The sequence below is a fragment of the Paramacrobiotus metropolitanus genome, unplaced genomic scaffold, assembly GCF_019649055.1.
Source record: "Paramacrobiotus metropolitanus isolate TYO unplaced genomic scaffold, Prichtersi_v1.0 Parri_scaffold0000192, whole genome shotgun sequence".
Lineage (NCBI taxonomy): Eukaryota > Metazoa > Tardigrada > Eutardigrada > Parachela > Macrobiotidae > Paramacrobiotus > Paramacrobiotus metropolitanus.
Genome location: NW_026570412.1, coordinates 30,250 through 46,951, shown reverse-complemented (window position 1 = coordinate 46,951; position 16,702 = coordinate 30,250). Strand labels below are relative to the sequence as shown.

At 42.5% G+C, this 16,702-nt stretch overlaps 1 protein-coding gene across 1 annotated transcript; it reads left to right on the top strand.

Moving 5' to 3' along the window:
* Positions 1 to 6,813: 6,813 nt before the first annotated feature.
* On the top strand, positions 6,814 to 8,169 carry LOC129600743 (uncharacterized). The gene is made up of 4 exons (XM_055499306.1): positions 6,814 to 6,991; positions 7,087 to 7,309; positions 7,462 to 7,520; positions 7,595 to 8,169. Exons 1-4 carry the CDS (start codon positions 6,938 to 6,940, stop codon positions 7,820 to 7,822), a joined length of 564 nt encoding a protein of 187 aa, XP_055355281.1. The 5' UTR covers positions 6,814 to 6,937; the 3' UTR covers positions 7,823 to 8,169.
* The last annotated feature ends 8,533 nt before the right edge of the window (positions 8,170 to 16,702 follow it).

Here is a 16,702-nt window from a genome sequence, read left to right as displayed (position 1 = left end):
CGAGTTCTTAGTGTTCTGGAGAAATTTGTCGAATTGACCGGTAGTACACTGGGCAAGCTCTAGCATGATCCAGCCTAAACTCCAAATATCCGTTTTTCGACCAGGACATGTTGTCTCTACTGAAATAAAGGTCTTCATCATCTCCGGTGACATGTAGCGATGGGTGCCCTTTACGCAGTTGATATCAGCTGAACATGTTCGTTCTCCACGAATTTTTACAAGGTCATCTAAGTCAGTGATCAGCAGGCTACTTCGTCCGGGCTCTATATCTTTAACCAAAATGTTTGCTGGTTTTATGTCTCCATGAATAATCTTGCTTTCGTGCAGATAGTTCAGTCCATTTGTGATATCGGACATGTAGCGAATTGCGGTATGCTTGTCAAGAAGAGGGCCTCCGTTTTTGATCGACGTTATAGATTTCTTAAGGTCTCCTCCTAATATTATTGTTATACATTTAAGTCCGGGCTTTATATAGCTAGTTGTGAGCCATAAAAGAACTCAATCTGTACAAGTGAGTCAATCCCAAGTTCCCAACTGAACCCACAATGTGGGGATTTCCACAATACATACAGCGCAAAGTAGACATACATATGTTTGTGTTTAGCCAAAAATGCATACATACTTGTAACTCGAAAGGTATGTATATCCAACATCAGGTGAGTAATTGCTTATGTTTCGTTGGTCACTTACCGGGATAGTAATCCATCAAGAACTCTATTTGTAGTTTTCCGTTTTCTGTTTTCGCATTGATTGTGCCATATGCGGCCACGTGAGGGTGATCAAATTCGCATAAAAGTTTAAACCTTTCACGGAGTCTTGCATAATGCGCTTCTGTCAGCATGTCCACAGTTACAACCTTGACAGCAAATGTTGTTTCGCCATTGCTCACGGAGTGGAATCTTTCCAGAAAGCTCACTTCACTACTCGGGTAGTTGTTGCTCTATAAACCGCGCCGTAGCTGCCTCTCCCAACGTAATCCGCCGGATTGTTGTTATAACAACAGTCAAACCCGAATGTCTCCTTCAGATTTCCTTGTAGTCGAAACTCTTCTCCCTGGCCAGCTGCCCTGAAATCGGCGGATAAATTCAGTTAGTCATTTCCCGGGCCTCAAAATTTTCCCTGGTTTCCCCGTGGTGTACAGACTGAATTACGGATTGACTGTTGCCGTGCGCCACATGGGCTGTTAATTCGGTCACGTAATTAATTGGCGATTTACACAGCGGAATTAAGTAGTTTGTTGCGAATGTCAAAATTTAAACCATGTGCCAATCCAAAACCCCCGCATTTCCATTGGAACTACACACTACACGTATTGGGCGAGCGATAACTCCGAGCGGGCTATCGCTTGCGCTCGTGCAGTGATCTGTTAACAAGGACCATTAGTATTAATTCTACACTGTCCATCCATTTGCGGGAAGGCTTATGCGCGAAAACTAAACTCTTTTCTAAAATGTTCGGCCCTGTGACTGCAATCCACAGCAGCTTGTACTCGAGCACGCATTAGTGCTGGTGTGTTAATCAGCGTACAGATATGTACGAGTAAGCGTGTCCGACCATTTCGGCATAGTGACATTTCGGCATAGGACATTTCGGCATAGGACATTTCGGCATAACGACATTTCGGCATGAGGACATTTCGGCATGAGGACATTTCGGCATGAGGACATTTCTGCATGTGGACGTTTCGGCATACGGACATTTCTGCATTATAAACAACATCAAATTAAAAAACGGCTCCAGTTATTTTATGTCTCCTTTGTACTGTTAAACCTTGTATTCTTAGATCTTCTTAGATCTTCTAGGCTTTCTTAGTTTTACTTAGGTTTCTTAGGTTTTCTTAGGTTTATATATATTTGCAGGTCTTCTTAGCTTTTCTAAAGTTTTTATCAAATCCTCGCATTTTAACATACAATTTTTCAAGTTTGCTAAGGCATCTTATGTCTTCCTGCGTTTCATTATTTTTTATAAGGTTTTTGGTTTAATTTTGCATGTTTGGCATGTTTTAGGTTTGCTAGGTTTTAGGATTTTTACGTTCTCAGTTTTTGAAATTCTATGCGTTTTTCCTTCACTTTCTTAGATTGAGTAAAATTCATTGGCATATAGGTTTCTTACCATGGACCCACGGTCATCATTTATTAGCACAAGCCAGTTACCATGCACGAGTTTTACAACGAAAACAGTTTTACAGTAACAAAAGTTCTTCCAATTTATCCGCTCTTTCCATCATGATTAGGTATTATCAGTATACTAAACTTTATGCCGAAATGTCCGTATGCCGAAATGTCCCTATTCCGAAATGTCCTTATGCCGAAATGTCTTATGCCGAAGTGTCCAATGCCGAAATGTCCCTATGCCGAAATGGCGGTACGCCCGAGTAAGTACTTGTGCTTAGGTTTTTAGAATATTCGCCACTGCGCCGAATAACAGATGAAAGCTGCATGCAGTTTTCCAAAACGAACTTCAGCAAGTAATTGTTCAGTTTGTTTTATTTATTTGGGCAGCCGCAGCTGCACGCCAAAACGATGTTAAGGCCCTAAAAGCGGTTACAAAGGATGCTGATGGCACTTACAGTGGATCATGGCTTCGATCTGGCAAAGGGGTAACAAATTCGGCAGTTAAAAATGGTTCCTCTAGCAATTCGATGGCTATCGGCCTAGAAGAGGGATCGTGCTGCAAGCAGTTGGATAAAAAAGTCCGCAGTTCGGAGGGCGTCTCTCGGGGAATGTATGGTGACCCTCCAGTTCCAACATAATGCAAGGGGGCCAGATCATATTTTACTGGTTTTAGTATTCCGTTCACGTTTTTATAAAAACGCGGCCATCCGTACATCATTTCTAGAATAAGGCATCCCAAACTCCAGATGTCGGTCTTACGGCCAATGGAAAGCCTGTTATCGTTGCCCTTAATCATTTCCGGAGACATAAAGTAAATTGTGCCCGCATTCTGCGTTACCTCTCCGGGCTGAGTTTGGTCGCCGCGTAATGGCTTGCAGGATTCCAAATCGGACACTTTCATGCAACAGCTGTCCCAATGTGAAGTACTCAGTAAAACGTTCGGCCCTTTCAAATCGCGATGTATGATGCGGTTCTCATGCAGATATGCGAGGCCTTCTACAATCTGGCGCGTCCACTTCCGTACTAGGTGGGAAGGTATATGCGACTGTGCAGCTTTGTGTAACGTACCTCCTAAAAGTGAAAAATCTGTCACAACCTTCTAAAAGGAAGTCCTATTTCGTCTCCGCTCGGTAAACTAACACATTTTGTTTTATTTAGCTTCGTATGAAATTCTTTACCCGAACAATATTCCATAACAATGAAATAACGATAAAAGTCACGCCCCACCCCGTCATAATGGCCGTGACAAACTCCTAAGCGATGAATTACATTAGGATGTTTAAGGCCCAGAAGTTTTCGTTGGACGGAATCTAAATCTTCGACAATACGGAGAATTTCAGAGTGGTTTACGATTTCATCACGCGGAAAAATGTCCTTAACTGCTATTTCTGCAGGTTCAATGCTGTCCGTTCGTCGGCAATAAAATATTTCTCTGGATGTGTACATGTTGCTCTCAATAGGAGCAATAACCTTAAATTTATTTTCCCCTAGCCCGGCCAGCTGGCCTGTGTAATTGTAATCCCAAAGCATTCTGCAAGATTATCCTAAAACCAGGGAATTATCTTGAAATCAGGGCAGAAAACTCGGATTCATACAAAAAAACCACACCGTTTATATAATATGCCTCGCGATTTATCAACGATGAATATGCATATAAACCAGGGATTTTAAGGTGATCGTTCAACCTCGTCACTGTTAAGCAAAATGTCTTGGCTTGAGATAAGAAGGTAAAGCAAGCGCAGTTGCAAATTGAAAAATCCCTCTGAATTTTATAATGTGCAGTAGACTGACATAAAAGAACTTGTCAAATAAGCGTTAAAGTCAAATGATTACCAAACGTAAAGGGAAGATAATATGAAAAGTAAACGGGAACAGGAAAGATAAACCTGGAAATGTAAAGACAGAAATTGCTATTTTGCATCCTGTATCCAAAATTTTCGAACGATGCTTGGCTAATTATTTAACATTTTTTCTAAAAATTAACGGGTTGTTGAGTGATAATCAATTTGGGTATCGAGCAAAAAGAAGTACAGAACTACAGTCGTTGCTTTTTACAAAATTCATAAAAGATTTTATTGGAAGTGGCTACGAAGTGGATGCCCTGTTTTTTGACTGTTCAAAGGCGTTTGACCGAGTGGACCATGCATCACTGCTTGAAACACTCGCTTCGTTCTCCGTACCTCCTGATGTCGTACGGCTATTCAGCAACTATTTAACGCATCGGCGACAAGTGGTAGTTGTAAATGGCAAGGTTTCTGAGAGCGGTATTGTAACCAGCGGCGTACCACAGGGATCCATAGTTGGCCCTATTTTTTTCAACTGCCAATTGAGCGGCCTGCCAGCTGTCTTGCCTAATGGAAGTAAAATTTTTATCTTTGCAGATGACGTTTTTTTAGGTAGGCCAATAGTTGGGGACGATGATCGCGAAAAGTTACAGGAAGATATTAATTCGGTTTCCGATTATGCAGCGAAGAAAAACCTAAGTTTTAATCCAAAAAAATCTGTGTTTATACGTTTTTCTTTGAAGCGTGATTTGACATCTGTCCCTAAATATTATTTGAACAACGTAGAGGTTGAACAGAAAAATATTACAAAATATTTGGGGTTGTTTGTTGATAGACATCTGCGTTGGAGTGAACATACCAGTAGTCTGTGTATGAAAGTCCGCAAACGAATTTGCTACCTGTTTTCGATGTTCGATAGTTATGATTCTGCGGCGCTAATATGTTTATTCAAAGCTCTTGTCCTACCCATCTTTGATTATTGTAGTCCCGTAGTAAATCCTTTTTTTAAAACACCCAGGGATGCCCTTGAAAAGTGCGCATTCAAATTTCTCAAGCGTTTACGCTTAGGAAATGCCGCTGATGACTACTGTGGTCGTCTCCGAGAATGCGGCTGGGATAGTCGCATAAAGCGTTCATTGACTCTAGCTTATAAAATGTTATTTGGTATTACTCCTTTTTGCGATAATTTTTTCGTTGATTATGAATCCGTTACTGCCGTTAGTACTGTTGCAGGTAACACGCGGAATGCCACTCGTATGGCTCAACATCCATTCCCGATCCAAGCGGCTAACACAACCTTTTGTGGCACAACTGTACCGGCAAATGAAAACGAATTTTCCAACCGGACCGCCAAACTATGGAATGACCTCAACTTGAATGAAAGCGCTTATCGGTCTTTACGGACCTTTGAGAAGGCATTGGACAGCGTTTCATGGGAGCATATTCCTTGGATAAAAGAGCTGTTACCTTGTTAATACCTTCTTTCTCGTCTCTGTTTTTAATCAACGACATATTTCATTGGAGAATATGTGTTTGAATTTCATTGTTTCTGATTTGGTTGTCTGTAGATCTCGATAAGGAGCGATTCCTTGTATCTAGAGATGTTAAGCAATAAATCTAGAAAAGCAAACATGTACATGTTTAGGTAAATAAACCGTTTCGGCTTTTGTACTGGTTCCGTGCAAACCAGTGAGTACGATAATCGTTCCTGTCTACCACTTTGTCCGGTTGGTTTAAGAGGCGCAAAGCAAAATAACAATAATAATAAAATATTACAATGTCGCAATTCCCACAATAACAATAATAATAAAATATTACAATGTCGCAATTCCCACAATGTCGCAATTCCCAATTCACACAATAAAAATTATTACAATGTCGCAATTCCTTATGGCCTTATGTACTGTGTACCACACATATGATTCTACGACTGTACAGTATATGAATGATATGATTCAAATCTCAAACAGAACCACAGCCAAAAACTTCACTGCTATTATTTTTCCGGCACCCAATGATTGTATCATTCTTGACATTTTAACCATTGTCAAGTCGTTGCAGTTATTGCTAAAATTAATCTGGTAATAAATGAGTGTGTTCAGTTGTATCCAGGCCGTTACGGGTAACAACTAACAAGTAGTCGCAGAAAAAAAACTATACTATTATAGTCGGTATTAGCTCTGCGCAGATTTACATTTGAATTAATTAAATTTTAAACTTAAAAATAACATTCAAAATCGTTAGTGCCGTTAGAGATCTTTGGATGTGAGGCTCACCGTACGGTGTACCCAGAACTGCCGCTGCTTTTCTGCTGGCTACTGCTTAGTAACTGCTAGACTTAAATCTTATCTTTAAAAGCAGTAAATCACGAATCTTCGGTTGCTACGAGTAACTCGATTACAAGAGGATGGAAAGCACTACCATGAATATGTTACGTGCCAAGCCACTGTGTCTGTAATACTGTGTAACTCCAGTAAGTAATTAAAAAGAAAATACATGCAATTATGGCTTAATGGGCAAAAGCTCATTAGCCGACTCAGAGATCAGCGTTCGCAGTTAATTGTTTTGTTTCCACTTTAAACTGTTTCAGCGATCGCCTAATTAACTCGCCAAGTTACTGATCGCTATCTTGTACAAATCATAAGCTAGTACTAGCATATACTAGTCAAAATGAGCAAAATTAGTGTTTCACATTATTACATATAGTGCGGATATGCGGTAACCGGCAGTTCGCCGCTGTGCGTTCAATGCCAGCGAATCTGACAACGACACTACCGTGTACACGCGCTCTCCAATTTGGACCAATCGACAGCCGTCTGGCCGTTGACACAACGTTCACTGTCAAGGCTAATTACCACACAATAAAAATTTCGGTGAGTCTTGTGTTCGGGCTTTTATAATGCCACGCCGGAAACGGTAAACAATCGTCAGTCCGCTTTCCACCCAGTTGCATAATTTGCAATTCAAGCAGTGTAAACCAGATTGTATACTTACAGTTTTTATCAGATTGCCGGCATCGTTTATTCAGTGTGTTCCACCATGAAGTATATCATCGTTTTCGCTGCTGTTATCGGAATTGCTTATGCGACGCCGGTAAGCGTTTTCATCTGATTTTATTTCAGTGCAATGTTTATTAATTAATTTGCATTAACTGCTCATGTACTGTATATATGCGCCTTTTATTAAAGGTTAAACGCGCCGTCAGCGCTCAGAACCCACCGGTATGGACGGCTCTTGACCAGTTAAGCGGGCGGAATAAGTTGAGCACCGCGGATATCTATAACCTGTATGTCAGTGCTCGTGCTGGACAGGATTATCCCACATACAACGCTAACGATATTCCCCAAGGCAACTGGGACTGCTCCGCTCACGCACCGGGTTATTATGCCGACACTGACTTTAAGTGCCAAGGTACGTATTCCAATCTTGAGCTCGCAATAATTTACACAAGAAAACTGGAATTTGCGAATACAGCGGTAACAATTTCCCATCGTGATTATGGCATATGCGCTTAATTCTAAAATGTACCCACATTTACCGTTTGTAATGGTGTCTTCCCGTAGTTGTTCGCCGATGTGACGTCAACGGTAACTTAACCTCGCACATCTGCCCCAACATGACGGTAAAAAAAATCCCGTTTTCCTTGCATCGATTTGGATTGCAAACCGCATAATAAAGAACACCATTGACTTTTAGCTCTTCAACCAAATCACCCTGGTCTGCCACTGGTTCTGGGAAGTCGACTGCAGCCAGGCCCAGAAGTTCTACGACTACAGTAACAGCCGTCTGTATCAGGGCGCTGATGTGCCGCTGCTGGATAACCAGGAAAACTACCAGACCGTCAATTTGGGTGCCCAAGGCCGCTCGGATCTGTATACGTTGACGTGGGACGTCAAACCGATTGCCGGGAATGCGAAGAAATAGAGATGATCGCTGCATGATCTTGCATTTTTTGTGATTTGTTGGTTTTCTTGCCCAAGCGATCCTGTAAGGCTTTGCTTTTAGTGTTCTCATAATATTCTGGATTCTGTAAATTTTTGCACCGATTGTAAAATTGTAGTTCAAAGTGATATTAAGTATCAAAGACGATTGTTAGAATCTTGCATTTCTACCTGTTACAACTTGTGTTTTGTACTAACCCGACCGCCGGCAACTGGCGGCGAACAGCTATAGTATTTCACCACTGTTTAACATTTTCACCTACAAAACCGTTCTAGTATGTGAACGGTGAACGAACACTTAGAAAATCCAAATTGCGAAATGGCATCAGAGACGGCGTGAACGTTGTCTCAATTTTCCGGCATTCCCATTTTTTATATTAAAACTACATTCCTCCGAAGTTGAGGAACAGCAGTTCCCGTACACCGCTGTTTATACTCTGTCGACACTTATTCTTAACATGCAAACGAGCCGCCTGTTACGGTATGAAGTTATGAACTTGGTCTCCCCGGTCTTTGTGTAGGTTTAAAAGCAAAATAAATATCTGCACGTTACCGAATCCAATTTTATGGGGCAAATCGGACCTACAGTACTTTGACTGTTCTTTTAAAATTCAAAGAGCATAAAAATGTACATAAAAATAGGAGTTATTACTGAACGTAATAAAAAATCTACTCGGTAGGAAGTAAAATGCGTGAAAATAATGTACAGTACTCTGAAGATATCTGTATAGGTAAGCATGTGCGGCAATACATTAAAATTATATGGATGTAAAGTAAACGAATAAATACCAACCGAATTATTATTTTAGAACCGGATGCGTTACAGGTAGCAGTCATTATTGCCCTCCATCCTTATGCAGGATAAGTGACCTCTTCATGCATCGAGACCGGTTAAAGACTGTTGCATCAGCGCAGTGTACTGACCCTCAATATTTCGCTCTGGGCTTTCCTTCGCGCGCAGTAAACCCGTTGCTGAATTAACAAGGATAATGCAGCCCTACACCGCTGTCGCGTAGAGCCTCTAAGGAAAACATTTAATATTTTTCCAAATACGTTTTCTATCTACAGCTGCCAAATCTGCCAAATCTAGGATGATTACATCAAAAAGGGAACAGGAACAGACCTGTCGGCGACTTCTAGCAGTGGCGGCGGGCTTTTTCGAACCCGCCGGGATGCACTTTCTTCACCTCCCCAACGAGCTAATGTTGGAGATTTTCTCCTGTCTGGACATCACGGATATTACTAAGTGCTCCATGTAAGTACAGTAGCGTCTTCTATCGTTCACATTATTTCTCAAATTCCATAAATCCATCCATTAGGATCATTCCGTAAATTACAGGGTTATTTGGCAGGGCTTTCTGGCTAGTACAAGATTTTACTTGATGTTTTTTTGCGCTAGGGCAACGTAAATAATAACTATCCGATAGTGTAGCAAGCTTCAATGTCATTGCCGTTTTTTGGCTCACAGCGTCTGCCTGCGGTGGAACCTTCTCAGTACACATGAGGTCCTGCAAGTTAACGTCATCGTCGATGTGGACAAATGGTTGACCAAGGATTTCATGGCATACTACCATCCTAGGAGGGCTGTTCATCACGAAGAACTGCTGTATCACTATGCGCGTCTTGAAGACCAGGAGTTACGGTGTCGTGCCATCTTCCAACGTATCGTAACACGAAGAACCCGCAATCTGGTCCTCCGCGGACCCGGTATTTTTCCCGAACTGGCGAAACGATGGGAAGACCGTCGCGTACTCCTGCTGGACCGTGGCTACGTGGAGCAGTTTTGCCGCGATATTTACGTTAACGATTCGCTTCTCAGCTGGGTTCTCGAGTGTTGCAGTGCGAAATACGGCGATACGCGCGGCATGAAAGCGGCTGAAATCCAGCGGAATGTGGTTCTCACACTGTACAATCTACACCTGCAAGCCGATTCACTGTATCTTCTTATGGAGTTCAAGTTGGACGGGGAAAAAGGGACACGGTGTCGCCTGCCGCCGTTCATCAGCGCTGTTGCAGTGGTCAAGTGCACCATGAATTTTTGCGCGGAACTGATCACGGAGAAACGGGACTGGTATTCACCGCTGCCGTTACCCAGATTAGTGTTGCGGCAATTCGTAAAGAAGCGTATGTTGGTACAAGAGAACGGCAGATGGCCATGGCGGCAGGATGATGACAATGTACACGGATATAACTCGCTGCTGCACATCTACTCCGGCTTCCTGCCGGCTATCTTTTCGTTCGAAGAGGAAGTGTTCTTACAGAGCCAGTTGCAATCAACAGAGCCAGCAGGGAAAACTCTTGCCGGGTTTTTGACCAGGTTAAACCCAGCCTTTCGAGCTCTGGTATCTTACTACTCTAAAACCTTTTTTGTCGCCAAGAAAACAAGAATATTATTATAAATGTGAAAACCTCGTACCGAAATGTGCTATAGAAGGTCTTTCTTCTGGATTTTCAAAGCTTGTTTTGCCGCAACAATTTGAGGCAGAAATTTTGATTTTCGTTTCGCGAGAATATCGGTAGTCGTTCGAGTTTCTGAAACCGCTTTATTTGATTTTTGGGTTAATTGGCTTAAAACTAACTACAATTAGCTGGGTGATAAGTTGCAGGTTCATAGACCATACGTACAGTATTGTCACGGTGTTACATTTTGTTGCGTTTTCCGGGGCATGTGGATATTTGACTGTATCATATGTACCTTTATGTGTATGTGCATCAAGAAAATGTACCAGTATGTCAAAAGACGTTTACATATAGGGTACTAGAACCGTCTCCCTATACTGCTGCCGTCACCCGGCTGGAATTTTACGTTGTGGTTCTTTACCGCGCTTGATTTAACCGCATGTATTGCCGTAACGTCACATTCCAGGCTCCAGCCGGGTGACGGCCGCAGTGCCGTGAATTGTTTCGACTGAAATGGTTCTCCCAACGTCCCAATAATTCTCCCTTATTGGGTTGGGAGAACCCCTTATCTACGGGATTCTCCCTTATATACGGGTTCAACACACGCTAAAGCTAAACGAACGCGGAAAATCGTAAGTAATATATCCCGATTGCGAATAAAACGTAACCATGTACTCTTTTCAGATATGCATGCAATTATCCGGATACCATGGCGGCTCCAATTGACCCGTCAACTGCCATTGATACATTGGGCCTGACTATGGAGAGAATTCGCCGACGGCCACGCTGGTTCCAGGATAGTGTGATACAGATTCTGTTGAACCATCCCGCTGACATAAAGGACACCGGTCGCATCGGGTCCGTGAATGAGAGCAGCCCCGCGAGGGCCCAGTGCTTATTGTGGAACTGGATAATGGAATGCATACGGGTACGACAATACAGTAACACCATAATTATTGTATACACATATATTGCACATTTGGTTTACTTGTACCATCTCCTGACAGAAGTACTCGTATCTAATGTGCCTGTGTATATCTTGCAGGCGGCTCTGAACTGGCGATAGAATCTCGGGTATTTACTATTAAATTTAGTGTGCTGGGAAATTCTGTTTTTCTATCCTTGTCGTATAGAAAAATAAGGGGAAAACCATTTTAGTCAAACCCTTTCAGCATAGTGCTGCCGTCACCCGGCTGGAGTGTGACTTTGCTGCGGTACATAATATGGTTAACTCCGGCGCGGTACATAACCGCCATATTTAGCCACAACGTAAAACTCTAGGGCCCGGGTGACGGCAGCAGTACAGGGAAACGGTTCGAGTAGAGTGGTTTGCCTCCTTGTATATTATTTCTTTATATAACTTTGAAATATCTCTTAAATCATCATTCTGTTGATCTATCACTTAAATCATCAGCCAAATGTTACTGAAAGCTTTTTTAATAGGCCGCAGTCATCTGTGCAGCGCCACAGTCATTTGATTATTCTACTACGCAAAATTCGGTTTTTAGTCACGCTGTATCAGGCAACCGCTGTATTTTTTAAAAGAATAAACAGTAAGCGACGAAAGTACGATTTCTTTGAGGAATTGGGCTACTTTTTCTACCCCTTGGCAGTGGAGACGCTCGGAACATTTGGAAAGGCTTTTTCCGAAATGATTCGTTTTACTGACCGGAAGATCCGTGTGGTTACCGGGGAGCCTCGATCTACGGCCTTTCTAATAATAATAACGCAACGTCCTTTCTTAGACAGCGTATGAGTTAGCGGTTATAGGAAAATGCAGCTGCGGTTTTGGGAACACTGAATACTCGCCCCAAGATAACAAATAACGATTTTGGTTGTTTTTATAATGCTTAAATTTGAATCATTTTGATTAGTGTCTATCAGGGCTGGCCTATCGTTATGTGTTGTGCTTTTGCCGAATAAAGCTCATTGTTCATAAACTTAAAATGTTCATTAAAATAGATCGAATTAGCCGGTACCAGACGTTGTAAGCTGAGTTGGGGCATAGGTGAACGCTCTGTGTCATTGAGCCACACACAGCGAAGAAGGTTGTAGGCTCTGGTATACTATTTGACCGGATACGTTATGGTACAGTATATCCTGTCACAATCATTGGGCAGGAATGACCTCTGCGCTTCGAAACAAAAGTAAAGGCCATTGCATCACAGCGTAACTGAACCGTTCTGGCTACCACAAAGTAGAAAATGCTATCAGTTAAGATTTTTTACCTACTAAGATACAACCGCCAAGATAGTCTGCAATCGAGATGCCAATTCAGTACACTATTCGGCTATCGCTTCATGGGTCGAAGTGAAAGGTTTCGAAAGTTCGAAATACTTCTCTGCCAGAGTGTGCATAGTGTGCATAAGTTGCTTAGAGCGTAAGAACAGTGCAAAAGGAACAAGGTATCAGGAAATTTGGAGGCGGTTTTTTGAGAAATGGCGGCTGTTTTGTCCGAATATGAAGGTTTGTCCAGCCCGCACTTCCACCTCACCACAGATTTAATGCTGGAGATCTTCTCCTGTTTGGACATCATGGATATCACAAGTTGCTCCCAGTAAGTTTTGCCGCGTTATATTATGTTTTGGAAATACATAACTTGCCGGCTTGTTCGGTTGTCCTCCCTCTGACAATGAGTGCTACATTTTGTTAGTCACTTTTGTTTTGGTAATAACGTTTCGAGCGACAACGATTTTGGTAGTTTGTTATGGCAAATCTGCCGAATGAACTCGAGACTTGGACGAGAAAAGTTTAATTAATTGTCAAAATCGGGATTTAACTGGGGAAGCAGGTTCTGCTGCTTTTCTCAAGCAGCGTTTTAGCGCTGTTGTTTAAGAGAACGATACGGCTGTTTTGAGTAAGTACCTTTTAAGCCGAGATAAGATAAAGACGTTGATTGTTTTTTTTAAAGTTTGAATTTTAAATTTGAAGTAGTATACCAGCGCCTGCAACTTTTGTTACTTGTCAAATTATGATTTGCTGCTGTTAGCGTTTGCCAGTGGTGGAGTTATTTTACCGCCCAAGCACAGCTGCAAGACACCATCATCATCGATATGGACAAATGGATGATCGAGAAATGCATGCCCCGTCCTCAGGTTGAGGATGACGAACCACTGATTGGCCTCAATGTAGGGCATCTGGCCAAGGATCCGCGGAGGCGAGCCATCGTGCAACGCTTTGTAACCTCTAGGACGCGCAACCTTATTCTTCGCGGAGGTGGGATATTTCCGGTATCCGGACACAAAGAGGACCACTGCAAGCTCCTGCTGAGCCAGGCTGGCGTGGAGCGGCTACGGCTCCATTTGCAAATTACCGAGGCGATGCTCTGTTGGATCCTAAAGTGCTGCAACCTGGCCTGGGATCATGTCGATGCGGAAACCACGGGAGCGGCTGCAAAGAAGCGCAATGTGGTCTTGACCCTGTACAAGCTCCACCTGCAGTCCGACACACTGCGCCGCCTTCTGGAGAGCCCGTTTTTCCAAGGGATAAAGGGAACGCGGCGTCGCTTCCCGTCTTTTGTTACCACGGTCCAAATAGCCAAATGTACTATGAATTTCTGCGCAGAATTGGCCGCGGATCGGCAGTTGCCGCTACCGAAAATCATGATCCGTCAGTCTGTAGGAAAACACGCCCTGGTTAAGGTGAACGACAACTGGCCATGGTGGCGGGATGACGAGGGTGTGCAGCAGTACAACCCACCTCTACATATTTACGCTCAGTTCTTACCGGCGGCTTTGTCGCCTGCGGAAGAAGAATTTCTGAACATCAAATTGCAATCCGTGGAGCCAGCTGAGAAAACCTTTGCAGGGTTTTTGAACAGGTAACATTAAGAATAACTCTGTCGCGTATTATTCATACCACCACTTAGCTAGATCTGAAACGGTACCCTGAATATCAATTGTACTCCCTGTATACTCGTATTTAAGGGGATTCTCCCATCCACATTAATGGAAAATGTTAGAATTTTTCGGAACTGGATTTAGCATGTATAGTCTGAAAGCTGATAACCGTGGAATACTCCAAATCCAAGTTAATTAAAACCGCTGGCCGTTTCAGATATGCTCCCAATTTTCCGATTAATATGGGAGCCCCAGTTGATCCGTCATCGGCCATTAACACACTGGGCATCACCCTGGAGCAGATCCGTGGTCGGCCACGCTGGTTCCAGGATGGCGTGCTGCAGATTCTGCTGAAGTATCCCGCTGAGGTGAACGACACCGCTGCCGTCTCGGCATTGAGTGGGATGGCCACAAAAAGAAGAAAGCTGTTCTTGTTGTCTTTGTTGAAGTTTATGACGGTAAGGTATACACACTACACAGTAACACCAAATTACTGACATACTGTATTACCAGTCGTCCGTAAAGCAGTGCCTAATGCCGCCGTATGACTGTTGCAGGAGCCTGTGAACTGGCGATAGGATTTGGGATTTTTTTATTTGCTATTGTTAGCCTTATCGAATGCGTTACATATCTGTATGCCTATAAATTACGGCTCTATCACGTGTTATTATAAACTATATTGGATGTGACGTGCGTCTGTCCAAAGGCAGATGCTGATTTCGGTTGTTTTTGAACGTTGTCAATTTTTAATTATGTCGTATCTGTTGGCTACAGCAGTACTTAGAGGAAAATCAAACAAAAAAGTTTTGTTGGTTATAAGAACGGTAAACGCTTCGATTTCTCCATTTATCCGTTTTCGTTCGACTGTTTCGGGGTCAGTTAAAGTGTGTTAACAATATTATGATTCTGTTTGTGCCACACATTTACAAGAAATTTGCCAAGTTTTTGAACAAAACTTTGGTATTCGTTCGATTCGACTTAGCCCAGAAAACCGACTGTATTGTTTACAAAGTAGGTGTAGTAGGCAGTGACTCGACACTTACCGACGTCGTGACGAGGAGATTGTACAAACTTATAACCGTTCGGAATTCAAATACATTTTTTAAATTGCCTTGCGCATTGGTTACATGTGTCTGATCCACTGTATGACTGAGTTTGGGATCAAAGTAAATTACCTTTCTACCACATGTGTGTACTGACTAGGTATGTGTACATAAGCGGCACTGGATTCTTAAGTTTGTTTGAAAACCATTGATCTGTCGTGATAACAAACTTCCTTTTGCTAGCATTTGACTTACTTTGGCTGCCGATCACACACTGAAGCACAGCTGATTGGATTGTCTGCTCTTGATACATGAATGAATGAAATGCCGAATTTGCACACATCGCCGAATTTGCACATATTGGAAAACCTAGGCGTTTTCCACTGTTCCCCTGTATTGGTGCAGTCACCCGCCTGGAGTGTGACGTTACAGCAATACATATGGTTAAATCAGGCGCGGTATGTAAGCGCTATGTTCAGCCACTACGTCAAACCCCAGTCGGCTGACGGCAGCAGTACAGGGGAACGGTGGAAGATGCTTGCTTTTTCCCCCCATAGTTAGTAGCTTAGTACACATGGTTAGTTAGTATTGAGTATAATGCCGCATATCTGAAAATAGTTAAAATATTTATTTTTACGGTACGCGGCATTATACTAAACTGATATCCATGCAGAACAAGCAGCAGCAGTGGTTCGGCCAGCCTTTGAAACGAACGATTTAAGAAGTGCTTGGGTATCCCATAATGATTCCCATTCCGGACTGCCAAAACTACAATGTGGTCGTAATGATGGTTGTTAGCTCGGCTGCTGTTTGCAAGGCTGGGTAAAACAGTGTATTACTAGTACACTTGGTAATTTTTAAAATAACTACAGTAAATATTTTGAAGATGGTCTAATACAGGATTCATACTTTTCTGTTTTCGTTGACACAGAAAAAAGTTTTTCTGTTTTACGAAGAAAACATTTTGAAAACATTTTTTCTGCGTCGGCTTCGCACACATCTTTTCTGTTTCCAAAATGTGTTCTTGTCTGATATTTTTCAGTTCTCGCTCATACTTCAGAAATCTTTTTCTCTAGTCTCCGCCCCGTTCTCAACCACAAAATATTTGAGTAGGTCAAAAACAAGATTCGAAGTAATAGCGAAGATCTTTCGGTTGAGTACTCTGCAAGTGGATATGCAAAATTGCAACTGCACCCTAAATTTCTAATAATGTTGCTAATAAATACGTTTCGCGACCGGAAACGGCTTTTGCTAATGGCAGCCGTTGTGGTACAATTCGCTCAGTTATGCCAGGGATATGCACATATTCGTTCTTGTTACGTTGACAATTTATCTGAGACGCGAAGGGTCAATGGCGAATTTGTGAGAGTGATTCCCAGACTTCGACTTAATCCGAGAAAGCACTTCAAATATTTCCGGATGACTAAAGAGCTTTTTGACGAATTATTAAGAAAAGTCTCTCCGAAAATTCGTCATTCTCGGACTCACAAAATTCCAGTTTCCCCAGCAGAGCGTCTAGCTATCACTTTGAAGATATTAGCTACCGGAAATTCTCAAGCTTCCATTGCACATAGCTTCTGT

What these genes read in the sequence shown, in the direction of transcription:
- LOC129600743 (XM_055499306.1), top strand. Translation starts at nt 6,938, where the DNA reads ATGAAGTATATCATCGTTTTCGCTGCTGTTATCGGAATTGCTTATGCG. An exon ending in GAATTGCTTATGCGACGCCG is followed by an intron (nt 6,992 to 7,086) that starts GTAAGCGTTTTC and finishes CTTTTATTAAAG; the next exon opens with GTTAAACGCGCCGTCAGCGC. An exon ending in ACATCTGCCCCAACATGACG is followed by an intron (nt 7,521 to 7,594) that starts GTAAAAAAAATC and finishes ATTGACTTTTAG; the next exon opens with CTCTTCAACCAAATCACCCT.